At 36.1% G+C, this 13,104-nt stretch overlaps 2 protein-coding genes across 3 annotated transcripts in view; one reads left to right on the top strand and one right to left on the bottom strand.

Annotated features, from left to right (window-relative positions):
- Window positions 1–2,538, top strand: part of Chordc1 (cysteine and histidine-rich domain (CHORD) containing 1) — a 20,721-nt gene extending 18,183 nt beyond the window's left edge. Inside the window, exons 9-11 of the mRNA XM_013032099.1 lie at window positions 1,079–1,198; window positions 1,789–1,851; window positions 2,082–2,538. Of these exons, the coding sequence (XP_012887553.1) occupies window positions 1,079–1,198; window positions 1,789–1,851; window positions 2,082–2,225 (327 nt within the window). The 3' untranslated portion in view covers window positions 2,226–2,538. The remainder of the gene's footprint in view (window positions 1–1,078; window positions 1,199–1,788; window positions 1,852–2,081) is intronic.
- A 9,636-nt stretch (window positions 2,539–12,174) lies between these two features.
- Window positions 12,175–13,104, bottom strand: part of Naalad2 (N-acetylated alpha-linked acidic dipeptidase 2) — a 43,687-nt gene continuing 42,757 nt past the window's right edge. For both annotated transcript variants that reach the window (XM_013032097.1, XM_013032096.1), the window contains one exon: window positions 12,175–12,398. In XM_013032097.1, coding sequence (XP_012887551.1) covers window positions 12,209–12,398 — 190 coding nt within the window. In that variant the 3' untranslated portion in view covers window positions 12,175–12,208. The remainder of the gene's footprint in view (window positions 12,399–13,104) is intronic.

A 13,104-nucleotide genomic window follows, 5' to 3' on the forward strand; every position in this document is an offset into this window, starting at 1 on the left:
CCCCCCCCCCAAAAAAAAAGAAGTTTTGAAAAAATAAAATGTTTCTAGTATGATAAAAAGATTTTAGAGTAATACTCTTGAGGAAATGATGTATGTTTTGTTCACATTGTTTTATAATATACTGTGATACTTCCTGAAGTGTGTTTGATGTTGATCAAAAGAACACTTCTGTAAATCCCACATTTTTCTGCATGATAATATAAAAGAACAAAGCGACTCAATACAAGTAAGATAGTTAAAAACTCTAAGGGTTTTTTTTTTTCTTCTCCAGTTCTCACATGTAAAAATCAGTTACCTATACATGAGGTTAATATGTTATATGGTTTTTCCCATTGAGCAAATGCCATTCTGACTGTATCCTGAGGGTCTTTTTGGTTGTTGTTTTTTAAAATGATTATTGAAAATCAAAACTGGATAAATTTTCTTTTTTAAATAATTTCAATAATTTTAAAAATTTGAACTTAAACATAGGTTATTTGGGGTGAAATAAAGAGTTGCACTGTTTACAAACACTATTATATAATAGTAGGTATTAGAAAGCCTTGTCTGTAAACCATGTTTTATATACATACATACATACATATATATATATATATATATATATATTGCATATTAGTGTGAAGCCTACAGATATAGAGATGAGGAGGGTGATTAGAAGTGGATATAGATAACGTATCAGAATGTTGGTTGCCTACACAACACAAAACTGGATAAATTTTCTTTTTTTTTTTTTTTTGGGTCCGGTCGTGGAGCCTGAACTCTGGGCCTGGGCGCTGTCCCTCAGCTCTTCAGCTCAAGGCTAGTGCTCTACCACTTGAGCCACAGTGCCACTTCCGGCTTTTTTTCTTTTTGCTTATGTGGTGCTGGGGAATCGAACCCAGGGCCTCGAGCATGCGCTGTACCACTGAGCCACCTTCCCAGCCCCTGGATAAATTTTCTTAAGACCTTAAAGTTTTTTGTCTAGAAACATCGTGGTCTTAAAAGAGAAAAACTTAACTGGATGGTATAGTCATGTTCAGATATCATAAAACTAATAAGATACTAATAAAACTAATAAGATAAATTTCTTTTATTACAGGGGAAAAAAGTTGTTCCATGTAGGCATGACTGGCATCAGACTGGAGGTGAAGTCACAATTTCAGTCTATGCCAAAAATTCTCTTCCAGAACTTAGTCGAGTAGAAGCAAATAGTACATTGGTAAGTACACAACTAATAGTAATAATTGTTAAACATGCTTTTTGTATTAATGTCTTATAAAATATCCTTATTTTTCATGGAAAACATAATTTTAAATTACTCTTAGAATTTCAGATGAAAATTCCCATGTTACAATTTTCTTTCAACACAGTTTGCTAGGTAATTCAGTAGCTTAAAGAGTTAGCAAGTAATAAGATATTTAGTTCTCAGTGTGAAACTTCAGGTCAGTTTTGCTTTTCTGTTATTTATTTATTTATTTTGTCGGTCGTGGGGCTTGAACACTGGGCCTGGGCGCTGTCCCTGTGCTCTTCAGCTGAAGGCTAGCTCTCTACCGTTTGAGCCACAGTGCCACTTCCTGTTAATGTTTTTTTAATGAAGAAAAACTTATAATATTGACAGTTTCACAAAAATGTGTTTTTTTCATAACCAGTGTTTGTTTTCATAAACCCTCTACCTGTTTATTGGTTAAGCAATTAACTTTCTGTTGAGTTGTGGCTCAATACGTAGATTGTGTACAGTCTGTGTACTTTCCTGGGTTCCATCCTCAGCACCAAAATAAAACTCATGCTCACTTTTTCTGTGTCTTTTAGTTAAATGTACACATTGTGTTTGAAGGAGAGAAGGAATTTCATCAAAACGTGAAATTATGGGGTGTAAGTATTACGAATCAATATTTTTCTGAAAATTTAAAAAACCATTTTTAAAAAGGTATAGTATACCACTTAACAAGAAATTCAAGTATGTAAGTTATATTATCAAGAAGTTTAACCTGGAATAAAAATGGGTTTAGAGCATAGGTTTGGAATTTTTAGCGAAGTAAGAATGTTTTCCACTGAGTCTATGAAAGCATTTAACCTTTCTCTCACTCCTTGATACATTATAGGTGATTGATGTGAAGCGAAGTTATGTAACTATGACTGCAACTAAGATTGAGATCACCATGAGAAAAGCTGAGCCCATGCAATGGGCAAGTCTTGAACTACCTACCACCAAAAAGCAGGAAAAACAAAAAGAGATCGCTGATTGAATGGGAAGAAAAAAAAGCTGTGGCAGTTTCATAATACTGAGTAGTATGTGATGAAGGGATGGCTTCTTTTTGTTGTTTTTAAATCTGGCATTTCAGGGTCAACGTGTGAGGTTCTCAAAGCCAAAGTCATTTTCTCTTTCTGTGCCTCTCATCTTCCTTTTAAGTTCTATAATGTTGATTATTTATTTCTCCTCACTGGTTTTGACCCCCATCCTTGAAGAAGATGGAGAATTGCTCAATAACATCATTGCAGTATTTCTTAGTATTTCTGTTATGTTAAATAGTGAAATAAAAGGCACCTTTGTCTTTTCCATGTCTCTGTTATCCCATAATTAGGAATTGAGATGAACTGTTTAAATTTCTATCAGATTTTTCATGGATCTTTGTTCCTATAATGCTTGAAAACCTTAAAGAAAAGCAGCTGCTCTGTGTTGTTTCCCTAGGGTAGTTAATTCTTTTTAGGACTGATGATAGTAAATAGGAAGCTAAAGGAGAATATATTGCTACCAAATGAGCATTTGTTTACAATCAATTTAGTTTAAAAACTATTACTTGCCAAACTGTATGATTTACAAGGATAGAAATGTAGATAAAGTTATAGAAGTAACAATTTGTTCAAAATTCACCATTTATAAAACTAAGCAATAATGTTTTTTAAAAAAAAGCGTGTTTTTTTTTTTGTTTGTTTTTTTGGTGCCGGTGATTGATCTTGGTTAGCACCTTGCTCTTTCTAGTCAAGTGCTCTTCCACTGAGCTAAATCCTCAACCCCTATTTAGATATCTTTATATGGTGTTGTGACTAAATTGTACCTTATCTATAGTTGCAGATATAAAGAAATTTTATATATTTGGTTTCCCTGCTAGGAAAATTTGCAATCATAAAAGTCATAATCTTAAGGGTTTGTGGAAATATGTTAAGGTATAGCAAAACTAAATATATAACCTTTGGTTTATCCCAACGGTCTATTTCATATTAACTAACTTAAAGAGCATAATTCTTTTGGAGTTTTTCTTAAGGCTTTTATGAAGACCTTGACAATTTTTTAATACAGTGCTCATTTATATGTTGTACTTTATTTGTATTAAATATAGATGGAGCAGAATTTTAATTATTTGATCCAGTTAGATTCATTTGTACATAGGTTACATTTTGAGCTGGTGCTGAACTCAAGAAGGAAATTTAAATTTGGAAATGTTATAAAGGTCAGAAGTCTGGCAGCTTGATAAATTTGGGGACTATGGGACTAACAGGAAAAGTAAAAAAGGGAGGGGCTATTTTTCAAATCACTAGGAGGTTTTCTTGGTATTAATGAAAGGATAAAGAAAAATTAAAGTGGAAGTAATGTTTTAGTAGTTTGTATCTGTTCTAGTAGGAGATAACTTTACTAGTATTCTATTGCTAGTATTCTTTACTAGTATTCTATTCTCTAAATATAATTTAGAGATCCAGTTCTGTCACAGGTTTTAAAACAAAAGGTCTGGTAACTGGGTTTTCATGATAATATGAAAAGAAATTTTTAGCAGTAAAGATTGTATCCAACTTTAGTTCTTATAGAGATGTATTTAAAGTTTTTACAATTGCCTTTTACATTTAGAAACATGGGTTCGTTTAGAGGCATGAAGTTTTTATTTTATTTGGAATAATAGTTATAACTTACAAATGCCTACTTTTTGAGAATTTTTTTCTCTGGACAATAGCCTACTCTGTTATGATTAAACTATTAAACAAGTAAAATATTCTAATTTTAGACTTAGTTTACAAGGCACTGTTTGTTTGTTTTTCTGCTACAGCTGTGTTGTTTAGACAGTAATGACCATTTGTTTCTTATTCCTGAGAATCTCTGAATGTGCTGCCCATATAATCCAAGCAAAATTTACCTAAACTCTAAAATTGCATTTCATTATATAGAATATGATTTAGCCCCTCAACACGTTCATAATTGTTAATAAAACTGCTTTAATTTTAATGAACATCTTTCTTAGTATACAAAGTAATTATAGTAAAGCTGTGTAATCTCAAAACAAAAAAATAAAATTGCTATTTTTTTTTACCACATTTAGTATAGTATTAAGGAAATAATGTAAACATTGAATTTTCTTCCATAGTCTCTTATTTCAAGATAATTTTCGTTTTTAAAGAATTGTTAAAAAAAGTTCAAAAATTCATGTTAACTAATTTTGCACCTATATTAAAATCTCAACCACAGAATATTTACAAAAGTAAGAAATTAACTTTTTTGTTAAAAGTGGATTGTTGAGTTTTTCTTGTTTTTTTTTTTTTTTTTTTTTGAGACAGTGTCATAACCTAGGCTGGCCTCAAACTTTTAATCTCCTACTTCCCCCTCCCAAATTCTGGAATTACAGACATACATGACTATCAAGCCTAAATCGAACATTTAATTTTAAGCATCTATTTTTAGTGGCAGTCTTAAAAGGTATTTCTTGAAACCTATCCTACTTTTATTGTAATAATTTAAGCCAATTGTATCAACAGTTGAAAATAAGAATTTTGCTGAGCATTAGTGACTATAATCCTGGCTACTCAGGAGACTGAGATCTGAGTTTTGCAACTCAGAACAAGCCTGGGCATGAAAGTCTGTGAGACACTTATCTCCAATTAAGCGCTAAAAACGCTACAAGTGGAACTGTGTTTAAAGTGGTAGAGTGCTAGTCCCTGAGCAAAAAGCTCAGGGACAGTGCTGCCCAAGCCCTGAATTCAAGCCCTGGGATACCAGCACAAAAGAAAAAAAGCAACAAATTTTAATAGTTTAATAGTCGCTATCCCAACAAAGAACTAACTATACAATTAATATTTTTGCTACAAATTTGCTCTTTTTAACTGTAGAAACCCTTAGTTTTAGGCAAGTGACACTAAAATACCTGGTTTGCAAAAGTGTTTTCTGCATAATTGTTGCTTGGTACTAGGATTTATGAGTTCTTTAAGAATAGAGAGTTCCTTTAAGAATAGTTTTCTTCAAGAGGAAAAATGTTGATGACACCAGCAGCTTAAGAATATCATAGTGGCACTATTTATAACAAACACTTTGTAGGGTGTGCTGTGAGAACATGCTTTAATTTTTTGATTGGGACTGTATCTAACCAAAGTAGGACCATCTCCATATTGGTCTGTGCTACTCTGTTTCAGGGTCAACTTTTGTTGTTAAAAGAGTTTTTAAGGACTGGGAATGTGGCTTAGTGGTAGAGTGCTTGCCTAGCATGCATGAAGCCCTGGGTTCGATTCCTCAGTACCATATACGTAGAAAAAGCCTGTGGCTCAAGTGGTAGAGTGCTACCCTGAAGCAAAATAATCTCAGGGACTGTGCCCAGGCCCTGAGTTTAAGCCCCAGGACTAGCAAAAATGAAGTTAAAAAAAGTGTGTGTGTGTGTGTGTGTATGTGTATCCATATCCAAATGAGACTACTTTTTATTTTTGGTTGTGGTACTAAGATTAGAATTCTGGGCTTCACACTTTGCTAAGCAAATATTCTATCATGTCTCCATCCTCTTTTGCTTTAGATTATTTTTCAGATGGGATCTCAGGACTTCTTGCTGACTTGGCCACAGATTGTGATCCTCCTACCTTATCTCCTTGAACATGAGATTATAGATAAGTGTCATGCCTACGAGACAAAGTTTCATTAACTTTTTGCCTAGGCTGAACTCTAATCATGATCTTCCTGCCTCCTGAATAGCTGAGATTACAGGCATGATCCACATCGCTCAGTTATAGTGTTCACTTCTTAAGTAAATAACTCTTTGCAAAAGAAAAAAAAGTTTTCTTAAAACCATGTTTTTATTGACTGCTTATTAATGTTTTTTGTTAGCTAGTTTGGTAGGCCACCCTTAAGAACAAGTAAAATGAAACTTGCCAGCTTTAAACATTTGATGTTCTTGGAAGATTGTGTATTTTTTTTTTTTTTGTTTTTTCTGGGTCTGGTCGTGGGGCCTGAACTCTGGGCCTGGGCGCTGTCCCTCCACTCTTCAGCTCAAGGCTAGCACTCTACCACTGAGCCACAGCGCCACTTCCAGCTTTTTTCTCTTTGCTTAGGTGGTGTTGAGGAATCAAACCCAGGGCCTCAGGCATGCAAGGCAAGTTGCTCTACCACTGAGCCACCTTCCCAGCCCCGGAAGATTGTGTATTAAATACCTTAATTTGTCATTGTTTATCCACTAAACAGACAAATTGCTCACATAGATTTAAATATTTTTGTTATTTAAAGTAAGCTTAGAAAAAGGAAACCTTTCCAAGCTTAATTCCCTTAATATCTTAATGAAAGCATCTCATAAGGATATAATTGTTTTATTTTTGTATGCTTAGTTTGTTATTGTTTATATTCCTTTGCCAACTGCATGTAACCTTGACTGTTTTGGTCAGCTGTTCTCTTTTTCTAGCACAGTACTTGATGGATGTATTTATTGGTTGGCTGTTGGAAATGTTAGACATGCAGCAATATGGGCTAGGTTCAAGCCTAAAGAATTTAAATAACCAAGCATAATGCTTGTGGCCCCAGTGAGGCGGGTTCTCTTACATAACAAATGAAGAAACTATGGCACTTGCCCAGAGTCAAAAGAGGTTGAGTTAGAGAGTAAATACTCTGATTCAGGCAACTTGACTTACTCTGTACGCTTAACCACTATTCTATACTGCTTTTGCTTGTCAACTTAAAGAATAGACTTCACAACCCATTGGCATGTAACATAGTAGACTAACAACTGATAATCAGGAACAATTTTTTGTTAGCTGTATTTCATTAGAGAATAAATCTATTAAATTCCTGTCATTGTGTCTGGGTGGTTTTAAATAGCCTGCTAAAAACCCATATGATTTGACCAATTTTAGGGTATGCAATTTCTCTAAAGACCCTCCAGAGAACTCTAATAATCTTCAATGCAGAAAAAAAATGATGAAAATTTCCATGTCCATTTTGATAGTGATGTATATTTTGTAGAAAACAAATCATAACTCTGATAAAACCTCTACTGAAATAGCATCTCACTTGTCTGTTTTCTCTGTTAATGTGAGACCTACTTTAAATAAGTACATATTTTCAGATACTTGGAACCTTAAGTTCCTAGTGTTGAAATAACGATGAACAAGATTGTAAACCCAGGAATAAGCCATGGATCATTTGAATTTTTTCTAAGCGAGGACAGTGCCTTTCCAGCATATGGTTTCTATACCAGCTGGGTCATTGGCAATGGAAACCTGTTAGAATTGCTATTTGTGGATCCCAAAGTACTAAATAAGGACAGGGAAATGGGTTCTAACTATTTGTAATTTTGAAATGCTTTGGATATACAGTACATTTTTAATTTTTTTTTTTTTGGGTCCGGTTGTGGGCCTGTGCTCTGGACCTGGGCACTGACTGTCCCTCAGCTCTTCAGCTCAAGGCTAGTGCTCTACCACTTGAGCCACAGCGCTACTTCCGGCTTTTTTCTTTTTGCTTATGTGGTGCTGAGGAATCGAACCCAGGGCCTCAGGCATGCAAGGCAAGCACTCTACCATTGAGCCACCTTCCCAGCCCCTCCACTCTTATATATTGGTAATAGTTTGCATTTTAGAAAGGCCACTTTGATAGAAAGGGATATATGAAAGTGGCATAAAATTAGGTTATGGACATTGAATACAATAGATTTGTGAGATTTTCTCCATGAAATTAGTGCAACAAGGTTACTAAGATTTGAAACTTGGTTTACTGGATCTCAGGATTTGGAAATCAGACAGGCATGATGTAAATGTCATTTTAACCTTAAAAAAAGCAGAGTTCAGAACATTCTGAACTTTGTTGAGGGCATCTTATTTTTCTATCAGAAAGCAGACATAACTTGTGTATGGTGCAGGAGTTCACAAATTTGGAACTAAGTGGATCCAATAAAGGAACAGTTATACATACTGAGAATATGCCACTCAGGAACGGTCTTATCAGGGTAGGAAGAGGTTGGATGGACAAAAAGTACACAATTTAAACACAGACCCTAGATTCTTTTTATTTTTTAGACCCTAGATTATTGATGAGAATAACTTTGCAAAATACATTCTTAGGTAGAGGAAAACAGAGTTATCTGTTAGAATTCAAAGTTCAGTACTTATGTATGATTACAATTTCTTGTAAAAGCTTAAGGCTTGTTAATGAAAAGCCAACTCCAACAACAGTTTTAACCAGAATATCTACTTTAGAAGCCAACCGACCAAAAAAAAAAAAAAAGCCAACGAGCCAATTAGTATTGTCAGTTGTGTGGCTTGAACTGGGCACTGTCCCTGAGCTCTTTTCGCTCAAGGCTAGCTCTGCCACTATGATCCACAGCGCCTCTTCTGGTTTTCTGGTGGTTAACTGGAGATAACCTTTCCTGCCTGAGCTGGCTTCAAACTGCAATCCTCAGATCTCAGCCTCCTGGGTAGCTAGGATTACAAGTGTGAGCCATTGGTACCCAGGTAGAGCCATGTTTTTATTAGGATACAATTTAATAAGCCTCTTCAATATTGTAGCCATCCTTTGCTTATTTTGTTTACTATCAAAAAAAAAAGGTCACTTAGATGCTTAAGATAATTGGCCATGTTTACATGGCCTTTGCTTCCAAGAAAGGTCCAAAAACAGAAAAAAAGGAACCATTAAATAAAAAGTTGCTAAAGACAGGTCTGTAAAGAATAGTGTAATAGGGGCTGGGAAGGTGGCTCAGTGGTAGAGTGCTTGCCTTGCATGCATGAGGCCCTGGGTTCTATTCCTCAGCACCACATAAGAAAAAAGCCGGAAGTGGCGCTGTGGCTCAAGTGTTAGAGCGCTAGCCTTGAGCTGAAGAGCTGAGGGACAGCGCCCAGACCGAGTTCAGGCCCCATGACTGGACCAAAAAAAAAAAATAGTGTAATATATTTTGGTGAATATATTGTATAATATATTTATGGATGAGTTTTTAAGGCATTGTAGACACCAGTCTCTTAAGGGATTGGAAAGGAATTAGCCAGATAAAAAACAATGGAGGCATCCATGAAAAAAGACTAGGGTGTGAAACAGCCTGAGATGGCCTAGGCCAGGTTGAAAAACTGCTTTGCCCTTACTCTTTCTACCTAGCTCTTAAGTAAACATGTTATAGGATTAGGCTTCTGTTCTCTAGATTTGAATTATTTCATGGTAGAACATAGAGCTACCAAGGTAACCTGATTATCCCCAGTAACTTGCTTGAGTCTGTACCAGATTTGAACTTGAGCCCTTCACTTGAATTACTGAATGAATTCCCTCAGGAAAGAAATTTGTACTGTCAACTGTCTAGGAGGTACTATGAGAAGTACTATTGTCTAGATGTACTAAGACTTCTAAAAAGATGTTCTTAAGGTATTGGTTCAATCTTTTATCCTAGCTATTCAGAAAGATGAGATGAGAAAAATTGCAACTGAAGGTCAGGGTGAATAAAAGTTTATAAACCCCATCTCATCAAATAAAAACCTGGCTACAGTCATCCTAGCTATGTGAGAAGCATAAAATAGGATCTACTGCTCAAAAGATAAAATGGCTGAAGGTGTGGCCCAAGTAATAGAGCAAGTGTGAGGCATGAGTTCAAATTCCAATACCACCTCTAACAGCAAAGGTATTTTAAAAGCTTCAATGCCTCTAGTCCTTCAATAGCTCTTAAATGTCTTTAAAAATGTTTTGCATTTGATCTACTTTTTCCTATTGGTTGTAATAAAAGCAATTGACTGCTAGTTATTAGAAGCACAAGGTCTGGTATGGAAATCCTGTTGAAAGTTTTAAGTCAGGTGTCAGTGGCTCTCACCTGTAAGCTACTCAAGAAAGTTGTATATTCATGCAAAGAAAATATGGCTCATCTGAATTTAGAATAATATTGAGGATTGGAAGAAATGGTGTTTTGTTTCCTATCTGTACTTTATCACTTTTTAAACAGTAAGTCGTGGCCAATCACCATGTAAACAAGTGAAAGTGTATATGTAAATGTGTTTTATTAAAGTATTGTAACCTGGCTGTGAAGTTAACTCCCTGGGTTTGAGAACATGTTTTCACAAAACAGTGATTTTATATGTTTTTTAAAAATGCTTCATAAATTACATACCTTGGGCCTGAGAAGGTGCACTTGCCTTGCGTGCACGAGACCCTGGGTTCAATTCCTCAGCACCACATAAACAGAAAAAAATAGCCGGAAGTGGTGCTATGGCTCAAGTGGTAGTGTGCTAGCCTTGAGCTGAAGAGCTGAGGGACAGCGCCCAGGCCCAGAGTTCAGGCCCCACGACTGGACCCCCCCCCAAAAAAAAATAAATTACATACCTTATTTTTTAAAAAGCAGAATATTAGTTTATTCTTTTTAGCAGAAGAAACAAAAACAGAACAAATAAAACATAAATTTATCTTGATGGCTTAGTTATTGCCATACATGACACTTAGGGGGAGCCAATGAGATGCCATGTAGTCATATTGGGGTATATAAGACATGTGTGACCATCTTGTATTGCCTTACTTTATTAAGATGTATGGTTGGATAGTTTCTCCTTGCAACGAAATGAACTGTTATTTTAGTCAGGGTTCCAGCCTATAAATGCTTTTCCAGAGTTTTTACTCAACTCTGATAACGTGTTTGACCAACCAAGCTTCTAATGCATGCTTGCATGTGTGAGTATGTGCATGTTGTGGATTGAACCCAGCGAGCTTGTATATCAGGCAAGTGTTCTTATCATCCCTGATTCTCTTAATGAAGCTTTAATCATTTCTGAAAATTGTAGACACTAATATGCCTGCTTTATAGAAGTTAAATGTGGAGACTTTGGTAGTTACTTCCTCATATATCCAACTTTCATGTTTCTTTAGTAGAGATGAAATGATCAAAACTGGAGGTATTACTGACTTCTTTCTGATGTTTCCATCCCATAATGATTTTACAGATAACCTATTTCAGTTTCCTGAACAAATCTTTTGTGTGTATGTGTGTGTGTGGGTGTATAATTCAACTAACTAGACCACAATTTTCATACACTAAAATGAACCCATTTTATGCTTATAGTTCAATGAAGTATGGCTAATGTATACACCTGATGTATGGTTAAGATATACATTTAGCTCAAGACAAAATTTCCATTTATCCCTACATGTTTCCATGTGGGTCTTTGAAGTTTTACCCACCTTCCTGCAAATTGCCTAATTTCTGGTTTCAAGCTGATTTCTAAGCATAGTTTTGCATTAAGTACTTTGTGCCTAGCATTTTTTACCCAAAAATGTCTGGAAATAATATCACATGTATTAACAGTTCCATTTTTTTTTGGGGGGGGGGTCCGGTTGTGGGGCCTGTACTCTGGACCTGGGCACTGTCCCTCAGCTCTTCAGCTCAAGGCTAGTGCTCAATCACTTGAGCCACAGTGCCACTTCTGGCTTTTTTCTTTTTTTTTATGTGGTGCTGAGGAATCGAACCCAGGGCCTCATGCATGCAAGGCAAGCGCTCTACCACTGAACCGCCTTCCCAGCCCAGTTCTTTCATTTTTTAAAAAATTGCTGAGTAGCATACCACTGTCCATTCATCCACTGATGGACATTTCATTTGTCTGCATTCTCTGGACATGTACGCAAGAGTGAAAAAAAAAATTTTTTTTTGGTTGGTCATGGGGCTTGAACTCTGGGCTTGGGTGCTGTCCCTCAGCTCTTCAGCTCAAGGCAAGCGCTCTACCACTTTAGCTACAGCGCCACTTCCGATTTTTTGGTGGTTTTATTGAGATAGGAGTCTCACGGTCCCTCCTGCCCAGGCTGGCTTTGAACTACGATCCTCAGATCTCAGCCTCCTGAGTAGCTAGGATTACAGGCGTGGGCCACCAGCACCCAGCCAAGAGTAAAAAATCTTATAGGTGAATAATACACAAATTTAGAAACGTGATGAAAAAAATCAAGGTTGTGAAATACTTTGATTCCATGAGTGGTTAGAAAAGAAGACCGATTTCATCCTCAGACTTTGTGCAACACCTTTAATTGGTAAGCCGCTTGACCAAGATGTTTCTATAACACTTCGCTCAGTGTCCCTGCTGCTGCTTGAATTGTAAAAGCAGCAATAGAAATATGCTTCTTTACTTCTGTCCAGGCCAGATGGAGGTCTGCTCTATTTTCAATATCAAACATAGCATCATAAATTCCAGGAAATGATTCTCCATCATATTTGTTGTGGCTACTTGGAGCAAAGATGATGTGCCTACAAGGAAAACAAAACACTTAATAAAAAATTCTGAGAAACCATAGTTAATATCAATACATAGAAGCTTTGGGAAAATTGTCAGTATGCAACATGTTTCATATTGATTTCATCAAGGAACTCCTAGAGTCATGAAGGGAAAGAATATTTCCATGTTTCAGAATAAACCGAAACAATACTGAACTCCTTTTTAGTCTTAATATTTGGTTACTACTTTAGTGTAGTTAAACACTGTTGTCTTTTGGGAAGTGAGTTTTAGAGTAGCCTAGTTTGAAAATGCCCTCTGATCCTGGTCAGAAGACCCAAGCCCTAGTAATAGGGCCTTATGGAAATAAATTTTGTAATAGTAAATGCGGCAGGGTTAAAAAATCTCAAAGACAAAAATTGTAAAAGTAGCTGGGCATTGGCAGCATGTACCTGTTATCCTAGCTATTCAGGAGGCTAAGATCTGAGGATTGCAATTCAAAGCCAGCCTAGGCAGTAAAGTTTCTGAGACTCTTATCTCCAATTAAGCACCAAAAAAGCCAGAAATGTAGCTGTGTTGTGGTTTAAGTGGTAGAGTGCTAGCCTTGAACACATAAGCTATAGGACAGCAGCACCCAGGCCCTGAGTTCAAGCCCCATGACTAGCACACACACATACACAAAGAAAACTAACATAAGGTATACAAATGGTATCCAGTCGATGAGGAACTAGAACTAAGCTT

This window comes from Dipodomys ordii, unplaced genomic scaffold (genome assembly GCF_000151885.1).
Source record: "Dipodomys ordii isolate 6190 unplaced genomic scaffold, Dord_2.0 Scaffold149, whole genome shotgun sequence".
NCBI classification, from domain to species: Eukaryota; Metazoa; Chordata; class Mammalia; order Rodentia; family Heteromyidae; genus Dipodomys; species Dipodomys ordii.